This window comes from Anser cygnoides, chromosome 2 (genome assembly GCF_040182565.1).
Source record: "Anser cygnoides isolate HZ-2024a breed goose chromosome 2, Taihu_goose_T2T_genome, whole genome shotgun sequence".
In the NCBI taxonomy this organism is placed as follows: Eukaryota; Metazoa; Chordata; class Aves; order Anseriformes; family Anatidae; genus Anser; species Anser cygnoides.
The window spans coordinates 17,598,467-17,613,490 of NC_089874.1; the positions used below are offsets into that span (position 1 = coordinate 17,598,467).

The 15,024-nt window shown below is 40.1% G+C and overlaps 1 protein-coding gene across 4 annotated transcripts in view; it reads left to right on the forward strand.

Moving 5' to 3' along the window:
- MKX (mohawk homeobox) overlaps positions 1 to 11,901 on the forward strand; it is a 48,992-nt gene extending 37,091 nt beyond the window's left edge. For 3 of the 4 annotated variants that reach the window (XM_066991570.1, XM_066991569.1, XM_066991572.1), the window contains 2 exons: positions 9,090 to 9,123; positions 9,239 to 11,901. In XM_066991570.1, the coding sequence (XP_066847671.1) occupies positions 9,090 to 9,123; positions 9,239 to 9,425 (221 nt within the window). In that variant the 3' untranslated portion in view covers positions 9,426 to 11,901. The remainder of the gene's footprint in view (positions 1 to 9,089; positions 9,124 to 9,238) is intronic. The other variant, XM_066991571.1, reaches the window with a different exon arrangement.
- The last annotated feature ends 3,123 nt before the right edge of the window (positions 11,902 to 15,024 follow it).

The window sequence follows — 15,024 nt, forward strand, 5'->3', positions numbered from 1 at the left end:
TCCTGCAATGGCCTTGCAGTGGCTGCACCATGATGCTGAGGTTGTGCATGGAAGGGTCTCGCCTCCCACCCTGGGTCTGGCCCCAGAGCAGATCCATCCTGCGTCTTCAGGAGGTGGCCACCATGGCAAATTCCATGTGTGGTTATACTGGGTTATACTGCTGTATCTCACAATGTGCTTGGTGGGAAGGCAGACTGCTTAGGCTTTCTCATCTTTATGCACATACAGTATAGAAACAGATGCAGATACAGAAATATATAAGAATGCTTCCTTATAGATATAAATTTATATATATATTAAATTTCACATGCAATCCATTGATTTGTTGGATCTTTTTTTGTCTGGGATTACTGTGATGCTCTTCTTCAGCTTACAACTAGTTTTACGTCTGTTTGACTGTTGGACACCTATAAGTGCTTATGTACTACCTTACAGGATACTTGAAATTTATGCCTGTGATCACACAGACAGCAGTAAGTCTGAGCTACAACTTAGGTACCTGGTTTTTATTAATTGGACATAAATGTTGTGTACATCCCAGTGGACGCACAATACTCTATGTGGTGGCTGGAAGTAGCTAGGCTTTAAAAGATCATATTTGTCTGTCTCTTCTTTATCTTACAGTCGAGTGAAAGAAGCAGTGAATTTCCTCTTCCTTAAAGACTTACCCATTCTTTACTCTGTTCTGCTGGCTAAGTACACCCTGGAAATCAGTTCTGGCATTCATGTAGAAGTTCCTCCACTTGCCTAAAAATACAGCACCTTGTAATTTAAATTGCCTTTGTGCAGCCTATGCCATGTCTGAGCCTACTTGGCAGCCCAGGGGCAGGAGAGGAGCTGGCTCCTGGAGCAGTTGCAAGCAGAGCCACAGGAGCCGGGGGGCACATTTCTCTGAATTGTGCAGGAGGCTTCTGAAAATATCCTGTGTGCATGCATTTATATCATAACCTTACACCGCATATGTAAGGTCTGCTCCCAAACCCGCAGCCAACTAGCATAACAAAATCAGATTTTACTGCTGTAGTGTCAGCCTAGGGTTGAAATATGGCTTTGAAACCCTCCCTTTCACCCTGCATTTTTAATGAAAAACAATTGGGATGGAGTGTAATAGTGCTTACCCTGGCTGCATTTGACTTTAGCTTTTTACTTTTAAAGCCTTATTTTAGGCTTTAAGAGCTCCCAGTTAAATTTTTCAGATCCAGAGTGAAAGACTGAACGTGCCTGCCTGCACAACAGCTAGATTCCTGGGTGGGAAAAGGATATTTTTATACTAAAATAAAGAAAATGAACACACTGGTACATTTTCTACCTTCATACTCCTTACTCTTCTTTTTCCTTATGAATTTTCATTTGCCATTTTCTCATTTCCTTTTTTTTAACATCTTTGTCTTTCCTTTATGTCTTTTTTTTTTCTTCTTCCTCTTCTCCTTTCTTCCCTTTTCTTTATTTCACCCTCCCCCTTCCTGCTGCCTAACTTGGTTCTCGCCATTAACCCACAATGGTTTGCAATAAGAGGGCCAACTACTTCATCCTTCCAGTCAGCACAGCACGTGCTGTAAATCCCTTTCCAAATAACACCAAAAAATGAAGCCTAAGTCAGATATTTGTTTATCCATTATGAAGTGCACACAGGAGACTATCACCAAGGTATCCGACAACATTACACAATTAATTACATGCCAACTCAATGAGGAAAGATTTGATTTCAGTCAGCTTTGCTGCAAACCTGAAAAGAACATAATACCATATAACCGTCAGTTCGTTAACAACTCGCCTCCAAAGCTACATGGCACAGACTCCCATTATAAGCTCTACTAAAGCCTGGCTGAAAAAACAAGTCTCACACAGTGCCCTGAATCTCAGTAAAGAGAACACACTGTCACTGGTCATGGGAAATTTAGAGCTGGCCATGACAGCCCAAACAATGAAGTGATTTACACCAGGTTTGTATCTAGTTTGCTAACTAATAAATTCTTACATGCAGGTGCATAGCCCAAGACTGTAAGACCATTTGCACCGAGCCTACTATTATGTGGTGTTTTCAGTGCACTTATTAATGCAAATGTTAATATAGACCTGCAAACTCAATTCTATTTTATAGTTTATAAAATACACCTATCCTGGTCTCTGTGGGCATGTACACTCATTTCATAAAAATCACATGTATTAAAATGTAACTAGATGCTTACTCCCAATTCAGCAAGCTCCAGACTACACATGGAAAAATACGTCTTCAGGTTTTTAGGTATTCAGGGGGGAAAAAATGAGTGGTACCAGTCCCTCACAGTTAAACCCTATATCTGATATTCCTGTGCAAGAAGCAAATTTCAGAGAGAGATTTCACTGAAAAGCCTTGGTCTGGGGCATGATGGCAAAGGGAGATTTCCAACTTCATCAAGACCCAACCTATGGGTCTTAACAGAAGAGGTCAGACCAGGGCTCAAGGTGTTCCTGAGAAAAACCCATGGAGAACTCAGAAAAGCATTTGCTGTTACTCTGACTGTGAACAGAAGTTATCATTGCGCAGTTTGCTTATCTGAAAGGATGATGGCTGATGACAGGTCAGTCATTACAGTCTGACTGTGAAGCCAAAGAAGCGAAGTGTTGGGTTTGTGGGGTGACTTCACAGCAGGCTGCTCCACCACCTCCTTCTGGAAGAAGGAGCAAGCAGTGGTAAGTGAAAGTTTTGCTGAAAATGATCTTTCTCTAGAGCCTGGGCCTAGATCTTGTTCCTGCAAGTTTCTGACATCTTTCCTCCTCCTACCCAATAAAAGGACATGCTAATAAATCCTTGTCAGTGGAAATCCAGTATAACCCCCTAGATGGGACCTGCTGTGATGGGTCCCAGGCACACATGCAGACTGTGGGCTGATGCTGCTTCAGCATGACTGCAACCTCAGGTCATCTGAAACGCAAACAGGGACTTTCTTCCCTCAGCCCAAGTGCTTGGCTGCATAGGTGCCCACAGCAGGCAGGAGCAGCCTCATGTGGGTCAACCCTGAATGGATTCCTCACAGAGGTGGCTCTGGCTCTGTGGAAGGTCAATTTGGGAAATGTTTTTGTAGGAGACTCCACAGCTTGGAGACTCTTCCAGCTTGAACTTTCCTGTCTGTGCTTCTCTAATTCATCCTTAATAGGTCGGGTGTTCACAGGGAAACCTGGGAGGACGGCATGAAAGGAAAAGGGTTTTAAAGAGTTGCCCTGCCAGTTGCTGGATCAGATGAGTCCTGTCTATGTCTAGAAAGCCTCTGAGCAGTATCTGCATTCACAAGTTCCCTTGTCTGTTCATATCAGGCTCTCAAAATGGGAGCACTGCAAGTGCAAGCATGGGGAGGCCAACTCCTGCTTCCTCCAGGTCAATCTAGAGGAGCTGAGGCTTTCTGTGCTTGGGTTTCTCAGAAGGTGCTACAGTCTTTTACTGAGGCTGAATGACATTTCTCATAAGAGGAAAGGGTCTGGCCTGGAGCTCTGGGCTACAATTTCCCCTCTCCCGCCCTGCTGAGCAGCCTGTGCTAGGCCACTTTCCCTTCCAGATGTGGGAGAATGCTGGTGACGTTGTGTGATAAATCATTTACTTTGGGATCCTCTGTGAGGAAAAGAAGGTGGATCGATGTAGAAGAGCAGGGAAATATTAAGTACAGCTAACCCAATTTTGTTCTTGGAGAACCAGAGATCTGAAAGTCATATATGTCCTGAAATTGTGGTTTGGAAAATACTAGACAGTCAAGGGATGGTGTGTGTGTTGTGTGTGTGACCTACAGAAATACCTCATCTCACCACTAATTTACTCACATATGTAAACTTCATTTTTCATTCAGCAGCCCCATTTATTTCCTGTTACTCCCTCTTTTTCCTCCTCTTGCTTGTTTTGAAAATGCTGGTCAACACATGCTAAGCCAGAGTCTCCAAAACCAACAAGAGAAAGTTCAGAAGAGGCAGAGAGAAACAGCTGAATAACACTGCCAAGTTTTAAATGAAGATAAGTTATACAGGACCTTTTATTGAACCGACAAATATTTTATAGTATTCACCATTTGGGGCCAGCAGTTCTTTTTTTCCCCTCTGTTTCGAGCTAGAATAGGTGGTGTGTAATTCATAAGGAATCTGTACATGTTTAAGTAACATCAAGAAATATTACAGTCATGTGGGACCCACTTACAGCATCTTGATTTCCATGTCCTTTTTTTTTTTTTTTTTTTCCACTGGATAATATTTAGTGCCCTTTTCTCTCTGTCTCGTTCTCTCGTTCACACATTCTTTCCCCTCTTGGTTTCAAGCCATCTTTGCTTTGTCAGTGTTACCTGATAACACAAGGTAGAGGTTTAAACCAGTTGTTGCAGTTTGATTTGAACTGTGTAGAAGTAACACTGAGTGGGAGAGTAACGTGGATGCTTCTTTGTCCTACATAAGTGGTCAGTCTTTCCTTCACTGTTCCCTGCAGGGCCTTTAGCTGAAGTTAGTTCATCACTACACACGTGATATTCTTAGATCAAAATTCCTAGATCAAAGGGATAAAATGTAACTGCAATTAACTTTATTTACTACATCCCTAGAGGCATCCAAGTATATGAAAGTTATGAGTCTGGGCTCAGAGAACTGCGAGGGTCTGAATTGTTCTGAAATACTTGAACATGCTGCAACACCATGTAGCCAGAGAGCCTTTGTATGCTGTAAATTGGAGTAGACACATGCGCTACAGTATTTATACACTGGCTTTCTTCTCTTGTACTGGATACACTATTTAAAAGAGTACTGTGCATGTATGTAGCTGTAGATTTCCTTGTAAATTGTTTACATATTATTTTGATAAATAACAGTCAAATGTAATGGCAGCGTACTGGAGGAAAGTGATATTATTGTCCAGTTTGTGGAGAGCTTGCCTTCGAGAACATTGGAATTTATTTTCTTTGGGTGAGCCTTTCTGATAGCAGAAGAAAATAGAAAAGGTTTTAAATATAGGAGAAAACCTGGAGAAGTCTGCTCTTAAATGCTTTTGAAATGGTCAAAGTATTGCCTAGCCATGTTGTCTTTGGACTTCTGACACTCATTTCCATCTCTGCTAAAATGGGACTGCAAGCTACCTTGTAAGCGAGCTGTCAGGATCGGCTAGTGAATATTTATGAAGAAATTTTGTGGTGAAAACAAAGCAAAACAAAAAAATCCTATATATATGTGTGTGTGTGTGTGTGTGCTACATGTATTATTAATAATTAAGTGAGTCCTGAAAAATACCATACTGTATCACAAAGCTGGTATTGTCCAGTGACTACACTCTTGGCACTGCGTGCTATGGTAAACTGTATACTGAAAACTCCTACTAATGGAAAGGTATACAGGATTCCATTGGTAAGTGATTTATAGTGACTTCCTATTATAAACAAGAGGGAACAAATATCCTACCTCTTTGGTTTCTTTGGGCGGATGGTGAGAGCAGAATGAGACATTCCTGGCCAGGCAAAAGCTGAATCTCTGGATGCTTACAACTGGGAGCAGAATGAAACAGCAGAAAGAAACAGCAGAAAGTGAGGTATAAATGGCAATCCCCAATTATAGGTGGTTCTGTTTTCATAGTGCTTTAAAATTTCCATTTTTTAAAACGATTTCCACATTTTAAAGTGATTTCAGAATTTGCAACAACAACAGCAACACAAAAAAAATCTGATGTTTAATGTTAAATAGATTTCCTTTAAGGATCTCAATATATGCTAAAAGCCCCTTGCTTTCTGAGGCAGAACAAATCACCTTCATCAGCAGCTAATAGAGTTGGGTTTCAGTTAATAAATATGTGATTGAGAAAACTGTAGGTTTTTTTTAGAAAGTTATTTTATTAAAGATAACCACAGTGTTTGGGGAGGGCAGCTATGGTGCATCCATTCTACCTTGTATAATAAACCATGCTGGGAATGCTGTTCTTTAGTTACGTTCATGTAGCAGTCTCACCATGCTGCTTATAAAGTTGAAATACACTGTGTGATTGCTTTACATATATGTAAATGTCAAGTTTTAATTACCAAAAGCTTCAATTCATAGCTGGGGATAGAGAAGGTAGATTGCAGAAGATGAAGACTAGGCCAAACATTGGGCAAGATTCACATCATTATTTAATTTGATAAAATTTTATCATCAACATTCTCTCTCTTGTCAGTGAAGAGCCAGATGTGGCTACAATTCTTCCAGGCTGAGCTAAGCAGTTCAGGCCATAGCTACACCACTGGTTTAATCTCCAGAGGAGAAATGTGGTCCTCCTCTCATCTGGCTCACAGTATGTGCACGTGGATGTTAATGTTGCCCAGTGTGAGGAAGTGGCCATGGAGGAGGGCTATGCTGTCTGGTTTTGCAGGAGAGCTCAGGGATGTTGGACTGAGGTGTTAGATAAGTGAGCTGAAACAACTTCCTGGAGGACATCTCTCTTATTTGTGATTGGAGTCCAGACAACTAGCCTAGGTACAGATATATACAGGTATATATATACAGAGAGAGATATATAGGTATAGATAGATAGATAGATAGATAGATAGACAGATAGATAGATAGATAGATGACTTTTTGATGGCATGTTAATGGCAAGTGAGATGAAACCCACCACTGTCTCCTCCTTTTGAGTTGGATCAGGTTGGCTTGACCTGCAAGATATCAAGGAAGGCCTAGGAACATGTGTGATGGTCTTTTCCCTCTGAAATCAAAGGGATGTGGAGATCAGCGTTCCCTGCAGAACTGGTTGTTTGCCTTTCTCAGCATGGTTATCCCTGTCCACAAATGGTGGTAATACTTATTTCCTTCACCAAGGGCTGTTCAGACAGGTGTGGGCTCCTGGGACACTATGGCAGTGCCAATGAAGATATGCTGTTACAGGTTTGGTATAGCTGAAAAGAATTTTTGGCAAGCAAAAGGGGGCCTGTGCATTTAAATGATGGATTTTCAGACTTCGTTGTACTAACATGCTTTTACAGCAGTTATTAGCAAGAGCTTTGCAAATTATCAGTGATGGTTTTATTGTAACCTAGTTTCAAATTTCTTTGACATAAATTATTTGTTTAAAAAACATAAAATCTGAATGGAATTAAAAAAAAAAAAAAAAAAAGAGAAAGAAAGAAAGAAAACATGTCCTCCAGCAAAATTAAAGAATGTGTAACTCTTTGCTCCTGGATTGTATTTTTTAGCTTTGGTACTGCTTTTTTATACTGTGGGCAAGTCGCTTTCTTTTAGAGCTGGCTAAACACCACTAAAAAATATTTGCAAATACTCCTTCAAATAAACGCTGGAATTGGAATGTGTGTCACCATTCACACCTACTTTCCTCAGAAGTTTGTACAAGCAATTTTTTTGTTCATAGGAAATATTTTCCAACAGCAAAAGAAGCTGACAGATGCTTGAGAGAGGTGTATTTATATCCAGGTTTGCTCTGGCAATAACATTCTCTATTACTTGCCATTTCCATTTCTATACCTACTGACCTATTCAGTCCTAAAGCTCCTCTTTAAAATTGTCTCTATTTAAAAAAAATAATGGAGCAGGGCCGAAAAACAGTTTCTAGCCAAGTACAGCATTAAGAAGGAGACTTTTGGTGTCATTCAGTACATCTCTGTAGATCAAATATTTCTTTTTTTCCCCTTCATTCTCTCCTCTGCCTAGGCTGAACTTCCCCGCCAAGCACTGAACCAGGGTAGCTCAAGAGATACTGACTTAAGATGTGCTGTTTTAGAACAAAATATAAACCTGAGGACTCGGTCATTCGTGGACATTTATAAAGCTGTTTTGCAAAAGCCTGGAGTCCTGTTAAATCAAACAGCTTGGCAAACATCTGACCTCTGAAACTGCAGATGGTCTGCCTGCATTTCTTCTGGTGAGCCTGCGGTCTGCGTTGCTCACCTGCAAGCACTGAGGAGCGCGGCTGTGCTGAGGTGTTTGGTTTGTTGGCTGCATGAGAAAATTGGCTGCTCTTGTGGGGTGCAGCCACTCGTAAAAGTAGGGCTAGCAACGGCTGCAATGTGCTTTGGGACCCACTCCACTGGAAGCTCTGTTTAAAGGACAGATCAGCTTTTAATTAATAATCTTGTTGAAATCAAGCAATAAGGCGAATTTCCAGTTGGGAATCTAGCCTCATGAAGTGGTGCATTACTTTATGAGATTTAGAGGCCCTTTTGGTCGTGTAGCCACCAGTGTTCATGCCAAAGCTGTTTCTTTTGTTTGACTCACTCTCCATGGGCATTGCAGTTAGGCATCGGCTTCTCGTTCCCCTATAATGCGTTTCTGTGTCAGGATAGCAGACCCACTGAATAAAGCTTACACATTTCGGCCCGGTAAATATTTCTGGCTTCTCTGCGATGCGAGACTTAATGAATGAACAAATGTGACTCTTGATGGGAAAGTGTAGCTTATGCCTGTAATGCAATTTCTCCTTTGAAGGTTGTTAGCCACGTGTGCTTGTTACTTGTATCCCGCTCAGCCTGCCTTTGGGACTGAGCTGCAGCCTAGGCAAGGGTCGCCTTAAAAACCACACACATCATCTGTGTATGGGTAGAGGTCCTATTTTTAGTGCATACAAGAGGGCATTCACTAAAGGGCAATGAAACTGATTTTTATTTTTAGTTTTTGTAATTCCTTATGTCCCTGGGATTTATGGATGAAAAAATTTGCTCCATCACCCTGCAAAATTTAAGTGAACCTCCAAGACCAGCTTTATTCTCACTATTGCCAATATAACTAAAATACATTTTCCTGGACTGGGCTGGCACAAGGCAAGGTTCAGCACTGGTTCTACTGGTGTGGTGCTGGGAAGGATCAGTGAGGCTCTGCCTCACCAAAGTCTATTTTTATAAGGTCGTGTCACAGGAGCCTCCTCATGGTAGAAATTTCCCCAGAGTGGGGGTTTTTGACATGTGCTCTGCTCCAAGCTCAGCGTGGATTTCTCTAAAGAGAGTTTTTACTTGGGTGAAGTTGACCCTTTATGTGTGTTCAAACAAAGATTTTATTTGGTATCAATTTTGGAATTAACCTTGGGTTATTTTTCCATGTGACTATTTCATGAAATTGCATGTTTAAAAACTATTAGAAGAAAACAGACATCAATTTTTTTCTTCTGTTTTCAGAAACTTTGGAGAACGGACCAAATAAGTGTGAAAGGTGAGTAAGGAAATTTGCCATTTTCCAAAATTATTATTACAGTTTTATTAGCATCACATAGCCACTGTAGGTGTGTAAGCTATATGTGTAAATATTTGTTATTGCTTGAATCTAGCGCAGCTAACAGAAAAGGAACCAGCAAAGATGAAACATACTGGAAGGAGATCAACGCAGCCATGGCCCTAACGAATCTCGCCCAAGGGAAGGAAAAACTGCAGGGAACTACCAGCTGCATCATTCAGAAATCATCACATATATCAGAAGTAAAGACTGTCAAAGTGCCATTAGTTCAGCAGTTTTAAGAGATACGTCCTTTTTCTTTTTCCTGTCAAGCGGACATTTTCCTTACAGGATTAGTTTTCAGCAAAATCAGATTCACAGATATGAGGCAAATGTGGAAAATAGGCCCCCTTTTACAGTATGGTCAGTTAAAAAAAAATAACATTCCTTCTGACTCAGACATTTTCATTGTATTAAATGAAATGTTCAATTGCTTCTATAAAAGGCATGTAAATTATAAAAAAAACTGTTTTTATCAAAACATTAACTTATTTTATGTTAATCAAAGTGCGCATAAGATGTTTGCATTGCTATTACAGTAAGTGCCTTGCTTTCAAAAAATAAGCTATAACGTGGGCATAGTACAACAGTATTATGCCTCAAAATGACAATGCCATAATGCTTAAACTTTGTATATTATTCCAAGTGGGCTTAAGCAGCCTAGGGCTAAACACATTACTGCTGGAAGCCCTGGAGAATTGTGCTTATTAGACTTGAATGAATTGACAAGTCTTAATGAAATTGTTACATCATTTTCTCTCTCTCTTTTTTTAATCAACAGTGTTATAAAAATTGTACAGTATGTTTTGTCAAAGTGACAATGAGGTTGTTATGCATGTTTCTTACCTGTATATGCAGTATATTAAAATACCAAAATCATTCCTTTGAAAAGTGCAATACTCTAGAACACACAAATTTAGGAAATAAGTTAATTGTTCAGATTATTTTGAACTTATACATACACTCCCAGACATGTTGCTTATTAAAGATATCTAGTTGAGGAGGTTCTAGCCAGACTAGCTGTAAATTCAAGTTGAATTTCTATTGTTTTAAAGCTTTGCTAGTGACTTACTGAAGTTTTTATACAAGTAAAAAAAATCAATCTCTTCTTGTACAAAACTGAATTTATAGTGCCGTTTATTATTTGCAGTAGAGCTCAAAAAAGTTTCCATGGTGGAAATTATTACTTCAATGTGTTTTAAATGTTTTTATTTTGTAGGTACTGCATACATGAAAACAGTTGGTTGACAGTTCACATTTCAGTGAGAAAAAGCTATAGTATAAACTATCAAAGCCCAAACTAGAAACATAAATGGGACTTGAAGCATTGAAAAATCCCAGCATTTAATGTGAGAGGGTTTTAAGTAGATACTAAAATGTATTAAATGTCATGTCTGTAAACTTGACTGCTGTTGAGCATAATAACTAGCATAAAACCAGGTTTATGTTTAAGGGTTTTCTAGGGTGTACAAGTTATTCTTAAGTCATATAACAATAGTCTAATAAGGTTTACATTGCTTGAGTGGAATTTACATGAAAGCAATTTACAGTGGCAAAGCCAAATATGATTTATACTGAAACAGTTACAGAAAACTGGAAAAGAGATGATTGTTGCTAAGATCTGGATTTTTTTTTCCTGTGGGTATCCTGTCAGGTGTTTTCCTACTTATCCCTCTCCCCTTTTCTCTTTTTGGTGAGCCATCAATGAACAAGAAAAGACTTCAGTCCTGCTCCCACTGAGCATAATGGCCAAATTCCCACTTCAGTGGAAGCAGGACTGTGCTAACGACAAAACTAACTTGCAAGTATAGACTGTTCCAGTTGCACTAAAATAATCAAGATACATTGCAAATATCAGCCTTGGTGTGACTTCTTAGAAAACTTCTTGATGTAACATAACATGTTGTTGGGTTTATTTAGTGTACAATGAAAATGATTTGATATGAAAATATTTTGTACATATATATTTTTACTTTGTTTTCTAAATTGCTGATTTGCATTGACTTAAAGTGCCAAGCAAGAAATGTATGTCATGACTGTATGAACAGTTGAAGTATGTTTTACTGACTTGCATCATTATGTGTCTAAGATACCATGCATTAATTTTTGATACTTTACTGGATTTTGACATAATAATGTGAGTTTATAACTAATAGCAGAGAGTTAATACTTCACTTTTGTTCATACTATTATAAGTTATTCTGGTATTAAATATTTTATGACAATAAATTGATGGTTTTGACAAACTTTTCTGTTAGGAATACTCACAGTGTTTTTGTCTGCATAAATGACAACAAAATTTGTTATGTAAAAAAGGTACCTATGGTGACTTCTCTGGAGTAAAACTGGAGAAGACAAGACATAGTATAAACAACTTGTTCATGGTTCTTTTTTTAAGTGATCAAAGCACAAAGAATAATCTGTAAAACACATCAAGTGGGTTTTAAATTTAAGAATACTTGGCATAATTTCTTGTTATCATTTCCTTTAATTTATTTTTTTTCTACTGCTGCTTTAGAGTTTTCTGAAAACACAGATTCTAATGAATTACTTGTGTGTCTTTTTTTAAATAACAAGAATCACGATCAGTGCTGAGCCAACAGCTAATGAAGACTCAATAATTATTTATGATATTGGAAAAACAAACATTATTACTATTGCTCTTCTTTGTTTCAACATATGTAACCATTTTAGTAAAATAAATAACTGCAAACAACATCTTGCTGGTTTGAATTAAATATTCATTTATCTGTCCTTAGTCATTTGCATTTCTGGCTTCCTGTTATAGGCAGGATTACTCTGTAACAGAACATAAGCATGTGATAGGCAAAGACAAAACAGGAGTGTTAGCCTTTTAGTACATCTTGACGGGCACAGTTATGTGAAGTACGTTCCTGATGAAAACGGCCAACAAGTTTAGGCTAATGACTGCTAATGACAACATGGCATGATGCTGATAAATCCTCCACATCTGAGGAGTGCAGAGGGAAACCACAGCTAAACACTGTCCTGAGTCATTGGAGAAGGTTCACAAGTATAGAAAGGCCTTGGTCATTCAGGGTATTTTCTGAATGTGGGCTACCTTTGTCTACAGTACCATGCATGGATACGCTGTGGCTGTGGGGCCTTAATGACAAAGGAGGTGCAATTCAGCCCATCTAGAAGTTCACTGCTCACAGTAATGAGAGCCCAGTGCAACCAGCCTCCTAAATTTTGTGCCTCAACAAAGTTGCTCCAGTTACATGGGAAGGGTAATAAATAAGGTTTTTGTTGGCAAGTGGCACTTTAAGGTTTTATGTCCTACTTACCTCTGATACTTGTATGCCACCATAACTTCTGTGGCCATCCAACATGACAGTGGAGATTCCGATATTCAGTTGACATGTGAGTTCCTGAGGGAATATGTACAGCCTGACTTTTGCTGTTGGGAACACACAGAAACTCCCACATCATAATGGTGCTGAGCTTCTTGGCATCTACTTTGTGTCCAAGTCTGACATGAAGAAACCGAGTCATTCTGTTCCTGCCTATTCTGTCACATCATTTGCAAGATCAGAGCACTCCTGGCCAGGGCATTCTCAATAAAGCACTGAAAGTAAGGGGAGCTCCAATTCTGCCAAGTTGCTCAGCAGGTAGCATATACAATGGGATCAGTACAACAGTTTTCTCCTCCAGCATCATACAAAGGCTACAACCTCTAAGCTATAGTTCTCACTTTGTAGCCTCGTGGTGAAGCAGTTCCACCAGGGATACTGAGAGCAAGTCCCAAGACAACACACAGGCCATTGAGAGGACATCTGATAATTTGGTGTCTTGGATTTAAATTCTAACTAGGAGTTTGGTAAAGGACAGTACCTGGACTTGGATGCCCACATGTCACATGCATGAAATCACTGCACTGTTGGGTTAGAAGGAAAAGATGTGAAAGAGAAGTTGATAGCACCACTGTATAGTGCAAAGAAGTATGTACTTAGCTTAGGTACAGACAAGGCTATATGGGCTTAAACCTGTTTCTTCATTATCATTTCACTCAGGTAATTTTTCATTATGTGCCCTGGTATTTTATCCACCTGAACTACCCATCAGAGGAGATACACAACATGAAGCATGAGATGCTATTCCAGGAAGCGGCCTTGATTTAAAAAATGGGTGGGATCACTGATAATCATGAGCATCTGGAACTCACCAGAGCTTCACATGTCTTATTCACAACTTCCACATTCAAAAGAGCACTGAGGACCTCAGGGCAGCTCTGGCAATGCCAAGATCCCAGTACTGCCAGGAGAGAGCAGCAGCTGCAATAGCAAAGCTTTTACTGCCCCAGATGCACACTTGCTATGTAGGAAAGGGAAGGGTGCAGCTGTCTTCTAGCACAGCCAACTTCTTCACACACATTAGCATTTTTTGCTGTGAAATCTCAACATTTTGCTATGAAGCCCTTCATCTCAAGGTGCCCTTCATCCAGTCCTTAGTGCAACTATGCTTTCTTAAACCCTGGACTCCTACTAGAAGAAAAATGGATCCTGGACTCAGCGTGGACTGAGGATACCAGACTCCCTAGTACTCCAGAAAGCTCTGAAGTCCAGAGGGGACCAATTCAGTGGTCACAGCACTAGTTTCAATCATGGCAGATCCCAGTTTTGTTCCTGTTTTACTGTGAACAATCTGTGAGACTCTTGGAGAATCAGAAAGAACCTCGAAGGGAATCAGGCTCCTAACCTAACAAACACAACCATTTCTGAAGATCTGTGGGCCAAGGCATGTTTCCAGTGTCAATTGCAGATTCTCACATGCCTGCTCTGAGCTACCTGGGTAGAAATGTGTTCTAGTTCAGAAACTGGCTAACTACCTTAGTATGGCATCAAGCCTGCACTGCTACACCAAGGTCCTTAGCAGAGCATGGACTGGAATCAGCACAGTATGGTATGTCTGTACAGCTTTTGAACCATTGCTTGCTCTATGCCTGCACTTGTCCACAGCACTCTCCTCAAATTTCTGTGTTCTTTGGTTTAGCATTTGAGCGGTCAGTACCACGGCTCTGCATGGCTGAGCTGTTGTATGTAGAAGGGCATTTCCTGTTGGAAGCTGCTCTGGTGAAAATACCCACCTAGAGTAGCTAGCTAGGGCAGGAAAGTGAAATAAAGCCTGATGCAAAGGGCTGAATTGCCTGAGAGTACTGTTTTGACACTGCAAGAGTCAAGAGGAGTCCAGCCTGGATGTGAGTTCATGTTGTCCGAGCTGGTTTGCCAGTATCTGGGTGTACTTGGTCTGTTAGTAACAGAACTGGGACTCAAACCTGTGGCTTTCACATTGCTGAGTTGCTGAGCCAGTGTTTAGGTTTGGGCCCCCATCTTGAAACTCCTCTTGTTTAACAAGAAGGGAGGGGGCTGGCTAAAATACAAGTACTTTGTGAAAAAAAAAAAATGTGGAAAAGAGACATGAATGCCTAATGCAACAGAAAAAAAAAATCCCAAACCTCCTTAATGTTGCTGTTATGTCAGCTTGGGTTATTGGCAGTGGAAGTGGTTATTGGCAGCGGAAGTTAGACCTGGCTCGAGGCTAATATAACTTGCGCACCTGACTTTTTAAAAGGAGCTGAGATCTGGTTTCTTTATGGATGGGCTTTTTTTCATTTGTGGTGTTGGTCCCTTCTTCAGGTTTCCTTAACCTTCCTTTCAGCCTGTTTTGGACTTGGTTCTCCTTCTATCTTTCTTCCTGTCTGAGAAGTCTCCTGTTACATGCAGACAGCAGTGGGATCCTTCATGCCAAAGATCATACTTCTGTCTGGCTTTGCAGTTTCTAGTCCTACATAGGTGAAGGATGCATGAATCAACAAACTGG